Source organism: Haliotis cracherodii, unplaced genomic scaffold (assembly GCF_022045235.1).
Source record: "Haliotis cracherodii isolate W230 unplaced genomic scaffold, xgHalCrac1.p SCAF_3, whole genome shotgun sequence".
Classification (NCBI taxonomy): domain Eukaryota; kingdom Metazoa; phylum Mollusca; class Gastropoda; order Lepetellida; family Haliotidae; genus Haliotis; species Haliotis cracherodii.
In genome coordinates, this window is record NW_027266286.1 from 25,393,183 (window position 1) to 25,412,825 (window position 19,643).

At 43.1% G+C, this 19,643-nt stretch overlaps 1 protein-coding gene across 4 annotated transcripts in view; it reads right to left on the reverse strand.

The window, feature by feature from the left end:
* Positions 1 to 1,922: 1,922 nt before the first annotated feature.
* Positions 1,923 to 19,643, reverse strand: part of LOC139473880 (palmitoleoyl-protein carboxylesterase notum1-like) — a 68,262-nt gene continuing 50,541 nt past the window's right edge. For all 4 annotated transcript variants that reach the window (XM_071256666.1, XM_071256667.1, XM_071256665.1 and 1 more), the window contains 11 exons: positions 18,918 to 19,013; positions 15,295 to 15,355; positions 14,370 to 14,428; positions 14,177 to 14,279; positions 13,226 to 13,414; positions 12,598 to 12,695; positions 10,769 to 10,925; positions 10,028 to 10,075; positions 8,106 to 8,219; positions 6,811 to 6,941; positions 1,923 to 5,819 (listed from right to left, as the gene is read on the reverse strand). In XM_071256666.1, the coding sequence (XP_071112767.1) occupies positions 5,608 to 5,819; positions 6,811 to 6,941; positions 8,106 to 8,219; positions 10,028 to 10,075; positions 10,769 to 10,925; positions 12,598 to 12,695; positions 13,226 to 13,414; positions 14,177 to 14,279; positions 14,370 to 14,428; positions 15,295 to 15,355; positions 18,918 to 19,013 (1,268 nt within the window). In that variant the 3' untranslated portion in view covers positions 1,923 to 5,607. The remainder of the gene's footprint in view (positions 5,820 to 6,810; positions 6,942 to 8,105; positions 8,220 to 10,027; positions 10,076 to 10,768; positions 10,926 to 12,597; positions 12,696 to 13,225; positions 13,415 to 14,176; positions 14,280 to 14,369; positions 14,429 to 15,294; positions 15,356 to 18,917; positions 19,014 to 19,643) is intronic.

Here is a 19,643-nt window from a genome sequence, read left to right on the forward strand (position 1 = left end):
TGGCGCATTACAAATAAACACTTTAATAAAATGACGTTTTATATTAAGTTGTTAGCCCGTCCGAAGTCCGCCATATTCCAGTGGTTGATAGCATGAACATGTCTAAATCACCGCAAGGTACGTGCACATTTTTTCATCAAAGTGAACATTGACTAAGGGGCCGATCTTTTGATATTTGGGAAAAGAAGAATTTTGTATGAAAACTGAGCCTAAATATGTATTTAAAAAAACAGTCAAACTTATTGCAACAATGTATTTTGTGGCTGAACATTTCTTATTTTTTCAACAGTCTGATCATTTGGTTCAAGCAATTTCTGGAACAATTCTTTTTTTTTAAAAAATAACAAAATCAAATGGTCCGTCCCTAAGAAAGGATTCCAGATCTGAACAGAATCCGGTTCGGGTTTGGGAAAACAAGATGGCGGGCTCAGCGAAACCACGCCTACTATTTGTTTTCCGCCAGAATCCATTGTCAAAGTTCCTTTTTGATGAAATGACATATACGTCTATGAAGGTAATTGTTTAAGGGATTGGTATATAGGTCTTAAAAAATAATATTTGTAGTCAATCGGGAGACGTAGAAGTGTGCTGTAAATCATGTGTATCTCACATTGGCACACTTATGGGTCAGTCTGTCGCCTCCAGCCTGTCATGAGGGTGAGGTGAGGTGAGGTGAGGTGAGGTGAGGTGAGGTGCGGTGCGGTGCGGTGCGGTGAGGAGAGGAGAGGTGAAATGGCTTAAACAGTATTGCATTTATAGAGCGACGTGTGCGTGTACGTGTGCGTGTGCGAGGCTGATGGAACTAGTCCGCACTAATACAGATGTCACAGTGCTAACCCACTGACATATCATACCGACTTGAAACCCCACACAGACACAGTATACCGACTCCGAGCCGACCAGTTCTTGTTTTATCCCCTTAATGACGAACGTCAGGCAGGGACCCAAGTACAATATTTCAACGTCTTTTAGTATGTCGTGGCCGGGGATCGAGCCACTGACGTTCCGCTCTTCAGCATCCCATGCTTGCCGTAAAAGGCGAATATGCTTGTCGTAAGAGGCGACTAACGGGCTGACTTGGTTGATCCCAATTGAGTGGATCGATGCTCATGATATCAATCACTGGATTGTCTGGTCCAGACTGATTATTTACAGACCGCCGTCATATAGCTGGAATATTGCTGAGTGCGGCGTTAAACAACAAAAAACAAACAAACCAGGAACAACAAGAGATACTTGGGTAGCTTAGTGGTTAACGCGTTAGCTCGTCACGCTGGAGACTTAGGTTCGATTCCGAATAATAATGTGTTGATCCCATTTGTTGTCCCCATGGGGCGGTGGGGTAGCCTAGTGGTTAAAGCCTTCGTTTGCCACGCTGAAGGCACGAGCTCAGTTCCCGGATTCGATTTCTGGTTAACCCCGCTTATCGCTGGAATATTACTAAAAGCTGCGTGAAAGGCAACTCACTCACTGGTAGGTGAGGCGAGGTGAAATGGGGTTTAACGTCGCGTCCAAGATTATTGCACTTATATAGCGACGTGCATGCACGTGTGTGTGTGTGGCTGCTTGTACTAGTCCGGAATGATGCCGATTTATAGTGCTAGCACACTGAGATACCATGCTGCAGTTTAACATGAATACCCCACTCAGACACAGTATACTAACTCCAAGTCGACCAGTCCTTGTTTTAGCCCCTTAATGCCGAGCGCCAGACAGGGTAACAACAAGTACCATCTTTAAACGTCTTTTGGTATGACGCGGTCGGGGATCGAACTCCTGACCTTCCGCTCTCCCACTAGACCACGGAGGCGGTCCACTCACTGGTATCCCTCGTGATAGGCATAACTATTTGCCAAAGGGGGGAACGTGAAACCAACCTCACTCATTCATTGAAAAACAAAGCAAACATTCTCGCCCAGTTTTATACGTCTTTGGTATTGACAAGTATCAACATTTCTTTTTTTAATCAATAACCTTACATATGGTTAGTGTCAAATAAATGATTAAAATAGCACTTTGCATACAAAAACTATTCACAGCTCAGACTTTATGTACTGAAATAAAATGCAGTAATATGCATGTACACAAAATTCGAAACACATAACACGAAAATAGAAAATATGCCCTCAAAATATCGGGGCAAATCACGCACTCTCTCGCACACTCCGAGAAGTCGCACCTCCACAAGACTAACAAAAGGCAGTGTGTTGAACATGTACGGCAGCGCCCGCTGGTGAGAAACAATATTTTATGTTGCAATCCTCTGCAAGCAAGTTTATAGACCATGTGACAAATATTCCAAATGATTTCCGTAAAAAGAGTTCAAATAGTTCTTCATAATTTTTGTTTTTCATAATATACAGAATCAACGAAAACTATGGATGATATTTTTTGACTGACAAAACAAAAAACATGGATTATAAGGTAGGGCGCAAAATTGTCAAGATCACCATGGTAACAACGCTTAACGGCAGAGAATCGTACAAGCGCTACAAGAAAATCCAATACTGACATGAAACATGTAATACAACTCTTGGTAAATCTCGATACCCGTAACATGAAATATACAGGGCCTCCTGCCCACGTGACATCGCGTTGCCATGGTTACCAACAACCTCGATTAATAGGCATTATACAGCACAACTAACTATGTGCAGCCTTACCTGGGTATCCTTTCCAGAACAGATGAAGATGAAGCACATACTACTCACAAGAAGTTAAGGACCGACCGATTCTTTCATTCGACTATAGCTCATCTGTTATGCCATGACATTAACGGTATTAACATGAAAGAATCGGGTGTCCTTAACTTCTTTTGAGTAGTATAGCTAACGGACTCGAGGTATGCATCAAATTGGTGATGCCCTGACGAAAAAAATTCAAAAGACGGAACAAGAGTTGCTTTTTCTCTTACCCAGGCAACTTTTCCCAGCAAAAAAACAAACATACCTTATTCTTTAAAAACTGAGAGAACATAAAGGTCATATTACTAAGCCTGCGATTGACATTAAGTTGTTAGGGTCAATATTTGAAATGCATCTGAATAGGCCACCCGTATTATTCCATGTGTTTATCATCACCAGGTCAGCTTCAGAGGGAGAGGACGGCCGGAAGAATGTAAACAACATGATAATAAAAACAACTTACGTCCGGTTGTGAACACAATAAATAATTTTTCTGTTGTTCAAAGAAATGTGCAAAACTAGTTCAGTCCGATGTCGTTTGTACTTTATTCGAAGGTGTTAGAGCCTTTAAGTGATGAAACACACACTTTCCTTCTTCGAATATCCTTGCGCGTATTTTGTTACGATGCAGAGAATTAGTTACTTTTTCCAACCTTTCAGGATATATATAAGCGGGCGAACGGGTGGTCACGAAACCATTTTTTGTTTTTTATTTTGAGCAGGACGATAATTTAAGATTGTTGGGAGATGAGAATCACGCAGACAAATACATATTGTCTAATCACTGTAGACGAAAAACGTTTCGAAACAATTCAACAACACTGTGGATTTAAAGAGTGTTTAGTTGTCCAATGTTTACCATATATGTATACTACAGTAAACTACGTTTATAACGAACACGTTTATACCGAACTGATTTTGGCTCCCATCCATTTCCTGTATGTGCCTATAACGAACTACGGTTATAACAAACTAAAATTAATGGTCCTTTTTAGTTCGTTATAACCGTAGTTTACTGTATCATTTGGTTGTGAAGACCCTGGTGTTTAACATCTTTACCCTAATGTCACACGTGTATTTCACATTCCTATAGCTGATTGGTCAGTGGAACCAATATGACAATAGGTGTCTCAAAATATCGAAGCTGACTTACCATTCAAATAATGTATGGTTCTCGCAAAGGCTTCGAACTCAATACACTTCACCATACACCTCCTTCGCCATATTCGTAGCTCTATCGGACTCTTTTGAAACCCTGGTTTACGAATCTGCCAATTCCCCAAAAAATCAATGTGAATTTTTAAAAAAAAACTGAAAGTGTTTCTTATGCTGCCGACTAAAATAAGTAAAATGTTTAAACAACAAACCAAACCAATTTTCTGTCAATATAAATAAATTATTTAACCAAAATAAAGTTTATTCATTAACTAAAATAAAAACATGATGAACATTTAGCTTGAAAACTACCGCCCACATTTTTCCTCCCCAACTAAATTTTTTTTAAAATACTTAAATTGAAATGGAAAGTTTGCCCTTTTCGTATTTTCCATTCCTTCTGTCGAAAATACAGAATCTGCACGTGATGTTATATTGCTACCTATCAGTTGTGATTTTAGCATCATCATACTTCGTTTAAAGAACCTCCACATTTAAATATTCCTCATTATAAACAATGATCAACACTTTCAAGAAACCAACACACTATAGCCCGTTTATATGATATTTACTGTCGTGGTAGATAACGAAACTAAACATAAAAATACATAGTGATTGATTTGATTATTCCAATATGTATTTGAACCTATTTTGATAAGGTATGTTGAAAGTAGCTCTTTGAAATAAAACAAATAAAACATAAAACGCAATACGAACAATAGCAGAACTTGAAGCCTGTAGTGAATATTGTGATACCCAGGAGGTAGATCGGAGTTCTGTAATAAGTGAATGAATGCGCATGAGCAACAGAACACAACATATGACGTCACTGCAGCCAGCTAATCAACACTCAAAATCGGAGTGACGTCACTGCAGCCAGCAAATCAACACTCAAAATCGGAGTGACATCACAATACCACAATATCCAATCAACAAGGATGCCATGTCACGTGACATTATATACAAAGAGAATACAGGCTGCATTCAATCTCATTAAAATCAGATCGTTTACTCCGATAGGACACACCCTCTACATGAAGATCTCAACACATCTCTATAGAAATCCAGTCATGCGAACTGCCTAATCAGACATGCAGCGTTGAGGCTTCTAAATTTTCGGTACGATTAAGCGATATGTGCACACGTGTACCATATGTTCAGACAAAGATATCTGATTTTAGTATTTCGAAAACGAATCTAGTCGAGCAATTCCGAATGCAAAAATAGAAAGCCGCGTAATAGTAGAATTTTTTATATACATCGTGTTGTTTTCGAAGGCCGTGGCATCTAAAATCCACGAGTATTGTACTGTGGGGTATATTACCCTTCTGTGGCTAGTTTCTTTGGCAAAATTCTTCAAGCATAGGGGTATCTTATCGGAATAAAAGATGCTATTTTAATTAGATTGAGATTGCATTGCAACTCATCATCAATGTGGCAGAAATATCCATCTCATCACAAACCCTTGGCTCCACGTTCTAAAGCGGCTCTCGTATTGTTGAAACTATTTTCCACAGTGCCACTTGACCCGATATAAACGAATGACGGCACGTTCGTCATATTATAGTTAGTGTCAACATGTAGGGCCATGGAGTCTTTCATTCCCAAAACTATCGCCTTAATAGAGTCGTGCCCCAAAGCGAGTCTCTTGGACCGGACTGGATCTCGCTAAATATCGCGAGATATGGAGGTATAATGTGGTGTGCTACTTTCCGCACGACATATTGTCAAAGCAAGAAGCCTGAGTTCGGAACTTCAGATGACTGTCTCAGTATCCGCACAAATTGACGTTCTGCATCTTTTTGGGGTCGATCCCCATGACACCCGCCAGAGACTTCATGAAGTACTGGCTCACCTCCGCCATTGTGGCCCACGGGCACTTGGGACATGAACAGTTGCAATGGGGCCAGGGGCAACTGTCAATCAGATGGGACTTGCAGTTACTCTTGGCTGCTCGTTTGTCTCTGTTTCCACGGCGACCTGGTAAGACAAGTGATACATATATGTTAACCAGTAGGTGAGCGCGTGGTGTGTTAAGGCCGCTTAGAGCAGCATTCCACGACTTGTTCTTTAAAACGAATGGTTGCGTCCAATATCTCAATCTGACAATTCAAATTTCATATTTTTCAGTCGTCAGTCAATTTTTGTGTGTTTGTTGTTTAACGTCGCACTCAGCAATATTCCAGCTAAATGACGGCGCTCTGTAAATAATCGTGTCTGGACCAGACAATCCAGTGATTGACATCATGAGCATCGATCCACGCAATTGGGATCAATGACATGCTATAACCAAGTCAGCGAGCCTGACCACCCAATCCTGTTAGTCGCCTCTTACGGGGGCACGGGTGGCCCAGTCGTCTAAGGCGCCGCGATTCGCTGTGCAGAGTTGCGTCCCTTAGGCACTTCAGAAACCAATGATTGGGGGTTCAAATCCTGGTTCGCCCCGATTATGTTGTTAGGTTTGTTAGCACCATACCCGTGCTCGTGGGTTTCACCGAAGTGGTAAAAACGTCTGAGACCTGCATCACTTCGGGCTTTCCTCCCACAGTAAGCTGACACGCCGCGATATGACTGGAATACTGTTAAGAGCAGCGTTAAACCCAACTCACTCACTAGTCGCCTCTTACGACAAGCATAGTGCCAGGTACAACATCAGTTTTACAGTCACAAATTACATCATCGATTGATTAGCACCAGGGGCATATTTAGTTGTCTAAGCCTTAGTAAGTCACTGTGCAGAGTTACGTCCCTTGAGCGTGCCAGGAACCTTTGACCGTGGTTCGAATCTCTGATTCTTTCTTCGCTTTTGCACCATAGCCGTGCTTAGACGGCTTTAACACTTATCTGCAACACCGTCTTTCCTTTCACATCGGCCTGACTCACTAATACCTGCTAACAGAGGCCATAAAATAGATTGATTTTATGGTCTCTGCTGGTTACTATTCGATGCAGAAACAGTTAACCCACATACCTCTATTCTTCCTCCTCTTCTTCTTGTTTCGCCTCCTCTTCTTCCGGTTCTTCTGTCGACGCCTCTGATAGACAGGTCCAGCTGGAGGCTCGTCCGCCAGTGGGGTTTCATTGACTCCCATCAGACTGATTCTGACAACACAATGGTAAACGTACGTGTAATGACTTTTGTCAACAAACAAACAAACAAACAAACAAAAACAAACAAACAAACGCAAACCTTTTAATCAAATTGTGCGAGTGGCGGGTTCTACCGGTAGACCAGGAAATGTTCGCTCTTTTCGCGAACGCCTGGTGTCATCATCTATAAGTCACTGTGAGCCACTCAAATTATATTCATCAATATTTTGTCTTTACGCCCAATGGAACCTGTTTCGTTGGATAATCCAGACAATATTTTCTCGCGTTGACCTTTCACATTTAATGTTCTAAGCATCATATTAGGTTGACGAAAAATGTAATGTGGATTCTTAGAGGAAATAAAGGGTTCTGTGTGATGATATGTTAGCTGAAATCCAACCACCCAAAGATATACCAGATACTGCAATTATTCGTAAAATGTGATTTCTCCTGTGTGAGAATACCTTAGCCACCAATACCGTTTACGTGGTACAAATTAAGACCTTAGGTATTTTTGCGTTTAATATAGCATATTAAAGGGAAATTTCCCCTTTATATCAACAGACAAAAATTCAAAATATTGACTGCAAACAAGGTATGAAAAGCGCCTTTTATGCATAATTTACCAAATGAGAAAAAACGTTATCAGAGAATAAAGGAGAATTCGACTTGAGCCCCATTTCAACGTCTATTTGTTTTTGGACACTATATGTATCGTTAAGGCAAAAATATGAAAATACTAATTTTCGAGGTTTCCAGGAAACGTACATTTAACTCCAGCAAGTCTTTGACCCAAGCTGATTTTCTAACGGGATTTAGGTAAAGGCGGTACAAACATTAGGTAACTAATCATCCTGGGTCACAGCCAGGTTTATAAATATTAGTTAGGAAGTCTGTGACCAAACCTATGCACTTGAACATATCCAGTTGTGCAAGCGAAAGAGAGGAAAAAGCGTTGTCAACCATTTGTACATGTCCGATAATCTTCCAACCAAACTTTCAAAATTTACCGTAACTTTAAAGTTTGAAATTTTCAATGTGACAAACAGGGCTCATACTCTATTTTGCTCATTCATTTGTCACGGACCCTTCAGAGCGTCGGTCCTTATAAACTAGTTGATGTTCATTCAGTAATATTAAGCATATTTCATGGTTGGTTCGAAACTGTTGACTTACTTTCTTTTATTTGAGGTAGATTTTCCACACTGTCGCTTGCCTGCGTTGCTCTCCTCCCAGCAGAAAATGGACTGAGCCAAGGTCACCCCTGCTATGCTGGTCGTGTGCCACTCACTGTCAGAGAAACATACGGGTCACACACGTCCCTATACAATGTTACCATCTCTGCCTCCAAGATCAAGCCACATCAGATACACTCAAAGACAACAGGAACCTCGGTCAGGTTCTTATTTTACTTATATGATGTTCTTTTTGCATAACTTAGACTCTTCTTTTTATCTTCATTGTGGGGGGACGAGTGACCCGGTCGTCTAAGGCGCCGCGATTCGCTGTGCAGAGTTGCGTCCCTTGGACACGCCAGAAACCTGTGATTCTGGGTTCGAATCCCGGTTCGCCCCGAGTATGTTTCTAGGTTTGTCAGCATCATACCCGTGGGTTTCAACGAAGTGGTAAACTGTGAGACCTGCATCACTTCGGGCTTTCCTCCCACATTAAGCTGACACGCCCCGATATAACTGGCATACTGTTAAAAGCAGCGTTAAACCCAACTCACTCACCCACTCTTCATATGTATGTGAATTGGTCGATGATGGTGATCACTGCTAACTGCCAACCTTTGGCAATCTAAAACATCAGAGAAAGCCTCCGTGGTGTTGGAGATTGAAAGTTTGCTGCACAGTGACGGTCGGTGGTTACACAAAAACCCGTTAAAAGATGGTACTTGTTGTTACCCTGCCTGGTGTTCAGCATTGAGGGGATAAAACAAGAACTGGTCGCCCGAAGTCAGTATACTCTATCTCAGTGGGATAACCATGCACCATGGTATCACAGTGGGCTGGCACTAAAAAACCAGCGTAAGTCCTGACTAGTACAGACCGCCTCCGTAGTCAAGTGGTAGAGCGTCCGCCCGGAGAGCGGAACGTCCGGCGTCATACCAAAAGACGTTAAAAGATGGTACTTGTTGTTACCCTGTCTGGCGCTCGGCATTAAGGGGCTAAAACAAGGACTGGTCGGCTCAGAGTCAGTAGTATACTGTGTCTGAGTGGGGTATTCATGTTGAAACTGCGGCATGGTCCCTCAGTGAGCTAGCGCTATAAATCGGCATCAGTCCGGACTAGTACAAGCAGCCACACACACACACACACACAATGGAATCGAACCCCTACCTTCCGTGTGACGAACAAACGTTTTAACCACTAGGCTACACCCTACGATAATAGGTAAATGATTTAAAACCTCATATACATTATATGTTGGTCCATATGGTGGATGATGTACTTTGTTAACAAACATGCAGTAAATAAAACTGTCTTTTACAATTGATTTTCAGTAATACGCCGGCAACGTAAGGTATAATATTTAATACATAATAATTGAAAACGACAAGCATATTCGTCCCCGGGCATCTCCCTTCCTCTATATCCCCAGGACTGGCATTTCGGTAAATTTACATAAACCTCTGGAGCCATTCCCGTGGTTCTTGCGATGGCAAATTACCCGCCCTATTCATTGACATTATACCGACCAAGCAATTGTGGACATCAGGGAAAGGGTAAGGGAGGTAACTCGTATTACCTAGAAACCAAAGCCATCGCGAGATTTCCTGTACATGAATACATCCTTTCCATCAACAAGATTTTTGAGGATTTTCTTCTGTGTTTCCTTTTTTCAATGTTGAATTTCTGGCAAACTCGATCATAATCAATGGGACAGGCTGACCCAACTGTGAGGCTGGTTTGTACCTCCTATTATGGTTGGTACCTTGGTACGTAGCCAGTGAAATTGGCAAATGGAAATCAAGGGCGGCTAATCTGAGATTGCGAGAACCAGGGGCATGGATCCAGGGCTTCGTGTAGGTTTACCAAAATGCTAGCCCTGGAGATAGAGAGGATGTATTCCCCCTCGACACACTTGTTACCTACCTCTTGGTGAGGACGTCATGCGACACACACGCTGGGGCAAAGACGGCACTGAAACAATGGACAACAGAGCAGCAGCGTTAACCAAACTTCCGAATATGGTGATTTGCGTCAATAGGAATTTTGTTTAATAAACTTGTCCTCGCCATTTACCAGATAGCTGCATGTGTGATGATTCATTAAAGTACGGTTATAACGAACTCAAAGGGACTACTAATTTTCGTTCGTCATAACCGTAGTTCATTATAAGCATATATACAGCATAACTACAGCAAATAGTCGGGACCAAAAAAGTAAGTTCGTTATATCCGTAAGTTCGTTATAAGCGTGTTCGTTATAACCGTAGTTTACTGTACTTCTAAAGTTAAATCAAGCCATTCCGGTGATAAGGAATATTAGTCATGACATAAAATGCAAAGTGCGCTTTTCAAGATATATCCTATGCAAGCGATAAACATTATCACTGAGTTTGGATCGTGTGGTTACAATCCTGGTAAGAATCGGCAGTCAGGTGCCCTAACTCAAGTAGCGAGGACTATGGTATATGGACTATGTGGTGACAGAGATTATTTCAGCCTGGTTCCCTGGGTATGCTTCGCTGGCGCTCAGCCCAGCCTACCTAGGAAACCAGGCTGACAATATTTCTCCCATATCTAAGAAATCACCAGTGCTTTTAGACACCTAGTTTTCCTGTTGAAAATAACTGACGGTTGCCCTGAATGCCTGTTTATTCAGATTACGTACGATGCATTCACGAGCGTGTCCTTGATTTCTTCGCCCAGCTGTAACAGGTACATCCATTGGTCATTGGACAGATCTGACCCCCGACCTTTGTCCTCGAATACATTATCCACCTTGATCTGGGCTGCGTCGTACAGGTTCTGGATGATGAAAACTGGCGCTGTCGGAGAGATGCGGGAACGAAGATGACAATATGTATAGTCTTGCCAGGGAGTATATACACTTTCTTATACCTATGGGAAGCCAGATAGAGGGTATTAAATGTTCTGCAATGCTCTTAGGAGTTAGTTTTTTCTATAAATAACTCGGCTTTTCATTGGTCGCCGGTACTACTTTTCATTCGTTCAGCTTTCACTCTACCATCACGTGCTGATATGAAATGAGACGTAGCATAATTCTGGTGCTTGATTTCGAATAAATAAATGCAAACTCATAAATATGGCATATACATCCATCTCTCCATCATTCATTGGGCGTATGCATGTCTGGCATCAACTTGTTAATGTTCGAAACAACACGTGGGACCCACTCCAACTGACACTCCCGCACTCGCCAATGTAGACTTAAAAGTGTGTTAAACTGCAACTTGCACTTGTTAAATTGAACAAATTAAATGAAACAACACTTTTCTCACGTTTTGCATTTGAAGTGTGAGGGATACAATTATACTAAATTTTAATGGTCAAAGCGAGCTATTTTATAAAGTCCGATGTGCCGTGACTTGTTTATTGTTGCGTAGGGATACATTTGTTTTGGGATACAGCTGGTATATACAATTCAAGGGTGGATGGGGATGAGATCTTGATGTTGGTTGGTTGTTTTACGCCGCACTCAGCAATATTCCAGCTATATGACGGCGGTCTGCAAATATTCGAGTCTGGACCAGACAATCCAGTGATTGATATCATGAGCACTGATCCACGCAATTGGGATCGATGACATGCTTCTGAGATCTTGAGGCCTTCGGTAATTTGGTTATGGGTAAGAAAGAGAATACCCAACTCGAAACACGGAGTTACAGTTTTTTCCTTCCCTCGGGAAGATGAACGGTAATACCTCGTAGGTCGTTAGTTATTCTCATCATGCATTGCATGCACTGTTTTCTCGACGCATCACTGAAATAGGGATGTCTTGTATGAAAGTCATCTGTCTTTTACCGATCGTTTAGGTCAGAGGCGGACACATGATTTTTTTATGGAGAGAGTTGAAATATAATCTTAATTATTCAATAACTATTTAACAAAAGAGGCAGTTCTCTGCCGCGACACGTGATAGTACTGAGCATGCAACACACACGCACGCACGCACGCACGCACGCACGCACGCACGCACGCACGCACATTCAACCCAATTTCACCTCACCCTGCATTGAAGCACCAATAGTCACTATATGACGGAAATGTTGACTTTAAATTTTAACTCACTCATTCACTTGAAGCACCAAGAAAATACACACTGGAATTTGTGCATAAGATATTGTGAGTTTAACACCGCTTTGAAAAGTATTTCAGTTATATTACGGTGTTGATAGCTTGACGTTGGAGGTAAGCCCGAAGTGATGCAGGCCGTTAACCACTAAGAGGGGTACAGTGGGATTCAAATCCAAGATCATTGGATTCTGGCACATCTAAGGGACATAACTCTACGCAGCGAATTGATACAACTTAGACTACTGGACCACCAGTGCACCCACATAAGAAACTGGTTTGTATGGGATTCTTAAACCTATCACAAAAGTTGTAAATTTAATACCTAATAAAAAAAGATAAATCTCTGTATTGGCAATACAAACCATTTGGGAAGGGTAAATCAACGTCGGGGGACAGGCTTACTTTTCAATGAAGGATATATCCTATGGCCGAAGTAGCACCGCCATACCTCAGAAGGGTGTCTGGCCATGCAGTCCTCGGGTAGACGGGGTTGCCAGTATCTGCAATAACACCAGTTCATGTCGTATACTCCCAAAGGAGCTGAGAACGCAATTTGCCTGCCCACTGTCCAGGGAATAATGTCATAGTGGGAAGTTTATACAGGAATGTGGATGATGATTATGATGATGATTATTATTTAGATAAACCTTGGGTGATGATAATGATAATTTAGAGAAACCTTAGACCCCCACTTCCAAACACAAACGACCAAATAATAATATTGAGATAGCCTTTGATGTCCAAGATATGATATGATATGATATGATATGATATGATGTTTGAATATTTTGAACAATACAAGGGAGACAACTTATGACTACACTCAAGAAACATAGCTCTGAAACTTCCGTTTTAAGGTCGATTGCCAAGAACATTTGTTTTGATACAACATCTGGAAATCACTTTTGAAAAGATATGATAATTCATGATGTTTAACTCGACAAGAAAATAAACTAAAATGATTAAGAAAACACATTTTATGACCGACATGATTAACTATGAGTTATCTCCCTTTGTCCATGTCACTCACTCGATTCCCTTCTTGATACCGTCTTTTGGGGAGCATGTGTAGGCGTCCCGGCAATGCCTCTCTTTGTAGGGCTCGTTGTCCAGGAACCACCCTGCGTCCACGACACCCCTCACCTCCACCCCCGGGGCACGGTCCTTCACCACCTTCGCTATGCGATCCAGGTTGATCAAAACTCCCGTGCCTCCAGCGCTGTCAGGAAATCCACATGTGATTAGTGAGTGAGTGAAAAGTGTTTCACGCTACAGACTGCAATGTTACAGTAATGTTACAGCTATGTTACACAATCCTGCAAATAATCGGCCAGATAAACAAGTGGTTGACAGCATGGGCACCAAGTCATGCATTATACGTGGTTAAACATTGTGACCACCAAATTCAGTCAGATCTTAATAAACGTACTGACTACCTCCCAAGTATTGTATTGACCTGCTCCCAGTATTGTACTGACCTGCTCCCAGTATTGTAATGACTACCTCCCCAGTAATGTACTGACCTCCTGCCAGTATTGTACTGACTTCCCCAGTATAGTACTGACCTGCTCCCAGTATTGTACTGACCTCCCCAGTAATGTAATGACTACCTCCCCGGTATTGTACTGACCTGATCCCAGTATTGTACTGACTACCTCCCCCGGTTGTACTGACCTCCCCAGTATTGTACTGACTACCTCCCCAGTATTGTACTGACTACCTCCCCAGTTTTGCACTGACCTGCTCCCAGTATTGTACTGACTACCTCCCAAGTATTGTACTGACCTCCTGCCAGTATTGTACTCACCTCCCCAGTACAGTACTGACCTGCTCCCAGTATTGTAATGACTACCTCCCCAGTATTGTACTGACCTGCTCCCAGTATTGTAATGACTGCCCCCAGTATTGTAATGACTACCTCCCCAGTATTGTACTGACCTCCCCAGTATTGTACTGACCTCCCCAGTATAATAGTACTGACCTGCTGCCCATCACCAGCATCTTCTTGGCATTCCTCAGCCCCTTCTTGAGCAGCTCCTTCACCACCTCCTCCAGGATCAGGGAACCCATGAAAGTGAAATCACCTGTGGAGACACAGGACACCCTTTAGCATCTGCATGAATCCAGCCCCAGCATTAAAGGGTATCTCGACTTAAATAAGCACACATAATTACCTCTTGACGATGCGTTTCTGGCTCCACTCCAGGAGTCGCTGGAACAATACGGTACAATCCTGGAACAGAACACACAGGACTGCAGTGATGGTGTCGCAACAGCTCCATGACGCCGTGTTCTCGAAGCAGCTTTATATGTATGGTCACGGCATTAACAAATACACGAACACTACAAAGCATGTTACAGAGAAGTGGCATCAAATGTAATGTATCGAATTCATGTTTTGCAGTACTGTTCCCAACACTGATACAGTATTGGAGCTACGTCAGTCGAAACGCTAAGACTTCTTTGTGAACCTCGGCTCAGGCCACAAGTTGTTCTCAATGTAGCTACACAATGTAGCTCTTATTATTGATCTGCCTGGCTTGTGAACTTGAGCTCTGAACACATCCGAAATGTCTAGAAATTGCACTAAGCGATACCTTTTTTTACAAATCGCAATGAAATAGCATCGTTACTCCCAAAGTGTATGCGAGTTCTGTCGTAACTCATATATTTTGAGATAGCCCTACAACAGTCGTAGTGTAAACGTCACTTTGTGAATATGGGATCTGGTTTCACAAAGCGATCGTATCACTTCGACTGTCGCTGGGCTATGTAAAAATATATGAGTTACGACATTCGTAGCACTTTGTGATTAGAGACCCAGTGCTTCATTCGACAACGCGACCTTAGCGCTACCACAGCTGGGATTTTGTTTTGACACTGTATATTATTCAGCCACAGCTGAACAAAGTCAGATTATTGTTTTAAATATAAATATGATCCTAAAACGTTTTTAATGACCATCTTGCAACAATACATTTTTTTGTGGCAGACATTTTCTTTTCAACAATTTTGTTGTTCAGAAAATCCCATTTACCTGGATCTAACCTCTAGGCCTGGAATTCTAATGAACCGTTTATATTTCAAATCAATACTTACACCATGTTTGCGTGAAAGTAAAATGGATTTTCTTCCGGGTCCCATGACAATATTCCTGACGCTGAAACAAATATTATAAGAATTTACTCCAATACTGCCTGGTAATGTCCTAAATGGACAAACTCACCTCTCAACATTGTTTTAAGAGCAAGTGAGTAAATGTTACGCCGTATTCATCCATATTGCTGCTTTATGGGTCTTTCAAATCAGTGGTCGACAGCATGAGCATGACATGCATGACGTAGTGCCCTGAGCTGCCCCACGATCCCTACCCAGAAATAAATCCAGTCTCAATTCGTGTCCTTATTTGGCAAAATGCCCGCATGATATACCTTCATATACCATTATATCATGTTTATATTGTATCATACAAAACCTAAAATGGAGTCTGTTTAGGTAACGGCGGATCCTTGTATGTTTGTCAAGTGACTTATACATCCGGGTACATCGCACGTGCAGCATGCACGGAGTGTCAGTTATAAGCTTTAACATCAAGGAACGTCATTGTCTATAACTTTGTTTATCTCTATTTATGTTTCCACATGACAAACAAACTACGAAATATTTCTCAGACGTCACCCATATCACGAATGGCTATCGATTCACGATGAAGATGAATAAACTATTCATTATTATCTATTACGACAGACGACATAATTCTGAATTTCCCGCGCTCAGGTTCCAAAGGGCAGGCCACTCGCAGATAGATTAGAGTTTATTTTGGTTTAATGCTGCTCACTGAGCTCAAATAATTTGCATGTTTGTAAACAAGCCTCGCGTGTCAGTTAATACGGCCCTATGTTTACCGCCGCCCCTTCTTTTAAACACAAGTCGTCTGCTGACAGAATAACCACGTCTCCACACAACGACGTGCATTACGCACTCCGCACAGCACATCAGAGCTACCCGAAATGACCTCTGAAACCTCGGTCCGTGTGGCGGAAGATACCGAGATAAAAAGTCGGTGGGGATGTTTGAAACGTGTTCAGAGTGCTTTTGAATTCATAAAGTGTCGGCTGATATATGTCTGATACGTTGGGAGGAGGCTTGCCATATGCAACTTGACCTCTCTTATTTGGGAAAAGAAAAGAGTCGCGGTAGCGGCTGTCATAACAGTTGGGAGTATGAGGTAAACAGTTCAGATCATCAAAGTGATACTTTCAGTCTGGATATGAGCCTTAGCTCGGTTTTTGCATTCCGAACCTTCTTTACCGGCCTCAGTTTTTGTCGGGAAAGTATAAAAATTACGATTAATCTTTTGAAGTATAAATGAGTATTTTTCTATTATTTAAAACATATGAATACAACTATAACAACTTTTTTCTAACGTTTATTTCCAGATCTTGAACCTGTTTAATGATCACGTGATCATAAAAAATGATTTCGACGGATTGAATTCATTATTCATTTGAACAATCGTTGGAAGTCCGTTTACACTTCGTTGGTAACCATGCCCCAATAAGTGAATGTTATTTAACGCCGTAGCAAGAAACATTACAGCTACATCACCGGGTGGATCCGGTTCGTAAACTGTCGTGCAGATTCCGGTCGATTGCAGGATTTGAAAACCATGTGCACCGCCAACTCGTTGTCAGCAGATATTTTCCAAATCTTTTCATGTTTTTAATCAAGATGCTCACATGATTTGATGCATTTCGCGATGTAAGACCCGTTTTATCACAATATAGACCTTGATTATCGATCAGATCGCCCTGACTGGGCGCCACCATTTTGTGTGAAGTAAACGCAAGTCATACGAGAGGTGGAGTCTCATTGGTCCATAGGAGAGGCTTAGAGGGGACATAACTGGTAATAGCCCAGTAATTCCAGCTAAGTTCGGGAAGGGTGGAAACTGGACTTTTAAAGTCAGTTAACTCTCTTGTTTCGGGAAGATGGTAGAGTAAGGTGGCAGTGGCAGTGGCGTAAGGTGTCCGGTGGGGTAAGGTGATCGGTAGAGTAAGGTGGTCAGGTGGGGTGAGGTATCCAGGTGGAGTAAGGTGGCAGTGGGGTAAGGTGGCCGGTTGGAGTAAGGTGACGGGTGGGTTTAAGGTGGCCGGTTCGAGTAAGGTGACGGGTGGGGTAAGGTGGCCAGGTGGGGGTAAGGTGGTCGGGTGGGGTAAGGTGGCCGGTGGAGTAAGGTGGCCGGTTGGGGTAAGGTGGCCAGTTGGAGTAAGGTGGCCGGTTGGGGTAAGGTGGTCGTTGGAGTAAGGTGGCCGGGTGGGGTAAGGTATCCAGGTGGAGTAAGGTGGCAGTGGCGTAAGTTGGCCGGTAGAGTAAGGTGGCAGCGGGGTAAGGTGGCCGGTTGGAGTAAGGTGACGGGTGGGGTAAGGTGATGGTTGGGGTAAGGTGGTCGTTGGAGTAAGGTGACGGGTGGGGTAAGGTGGCCGGTTGGGGTAAGGTGGCCGGTTGGGGTAAGGTGGTCGTTGGAGTCAGGTGGCCGGGTGGGGTAAGGTGGTCGTTGGAGTAAGGTGGCCGGTTGGGGTAATGTGGTCGTTGGAGTAAGGTGGCCAGGTGGGGTAAGGTGGTCGTTGGAGTAAGGTGACGGGTGGGGTAAGGTGGCGGGTGGCGTAAGGTGGCTCATGGGGTAAGGTGGCCGGTGTGGGTAAGGTGGCCGGTGGAGTAAGGTGGCCGGTTTGGTTAAGGTGGCCGGTGGAGTAAGGTATCCAAGATGAGTAAGGTGGTCGTTGGGGAAAGGTGGTGGGTGGGGTAAGGTGGCTGGCGGGGTAAGGTTGCAAGGTGGGGTAAAGTGGTAGGTGGGGTAATGTGGCCGGTCTAGTAAGGTGGCAGTGGCGTTAGGTGGCCAGGTGAGGTAAGGTGACCAGTTGGGGTAAGGTGCCCGGTTGGGGTAAGGTGGTCGGTGGGGTAAGGTGGCTGGGTGGGGGTAAGGTGGCAGTGGCGTAAGGTGGTCGGATGGGGTAAGGTGGTCGGTTGGGTAAGGTGGCCAGGTGGGGGTAAGGTTGCCAGATGGCAGTGGAGTAAGGTGGCCAGGTGGCGGTGGTGTAAGGTGGCAGTCGAGTAAGGTGACAGGATTGAGTAAGGTGGTTGTCGGGTAAGGTGGTTGAGTAAGGTAGTCAGGTGGAGTAAAGTGGTCGGGTGGAGTAAGATTTACTTTTTTGTTTATTGCCACACAGCAATATTCCAGCTATTTGACAGCGGTCTGTAAATAATCGAGTGTGGACCAGATAATCCAGTGATTGACATCATGAGCATCGATCCACGCAATTTGGATACGATGACATGCAAAAACCAAGTCAGCGAGTCTGACCACCCGATCCCGTTTGTCGCCTCTTACAACAATCATAGTCGCCTTTAACGGCAAACATGGGTTGCTGAAGACCAATTCTACACCTCAAACAGCAGGGTCAGCTTCAACTTTTGCATCACACATTCGTCACCAAACACCCTTTTTCGTAACCTGAGCGAGAGTTCTCGGTTTGTCACGGAATGACACGAATGGTCACGAACACAGACTGGTTCCCTGGGTAGGCTGCGCTTCTCAGTGCAGCGTAGCATTTCGAAACTTCACGGAAAGTAACGATCTTGAACAAAAGTAACGATCTTGAGCAAAGCCTCCGGAGATCAACGATAGTTGAATCCGACCTACAATCTCAACGTCAGCTCACCTTTCCGATGTCGAGGCCAATTTCTGGAGCTCATGACGTCGCGCATGACTGTGTATCTCTCTGCGCAGCTCGTCCTGTCAAAGCAGTACCATCCACCTGGCGGAGTAAAGACATTCTTTGAAGATATTCGTTTCCAGTTCACGGTAATTTGGGATTATCCACATCAAAAGGCGCCGACTCGTGGGCTGTGGGGCGCTACGCAAGTTGCTCGGAGAACTAACTGTCAAATTCAATATTCGTGATAGCTTCAAAGCTGCCTTCGTGTTACAAAAGCTGTTTATTAATCCACTAATCTTGGCTAATTGATAGTGGTGCTCCTTTGCAGAAACCACCGACATCAAAAGAAGTATTATGAGGGGGATAAGCCACAGCTCCCACACTGTGTTAATAAGAAGATCGCACTTTACCTTAGATCTTTTTTCTCGCTTCAGATAGCGACAAAATGGAGAATACAAGCCTGCCTTAAATACGACTAGTCGGTCAGTTGACTTAGACCGCCTACAGCACCTAGCTGCATGATAATGCACTGTGGTATGAATATTAAAGAAGTGCATGTACATGTATTGAAAAGAGCACCTCCGATTCATACGTTGATATTCCAGAGCCATAATGCAGTCATACCATTATTCTATACTAAACAAAATAAGTTAGGGATCACATTAAAGAAGTGCATGTACATGTATTGAAAAGAGCATCCCCGATTCATACGTTGATATCCCAGAGCCA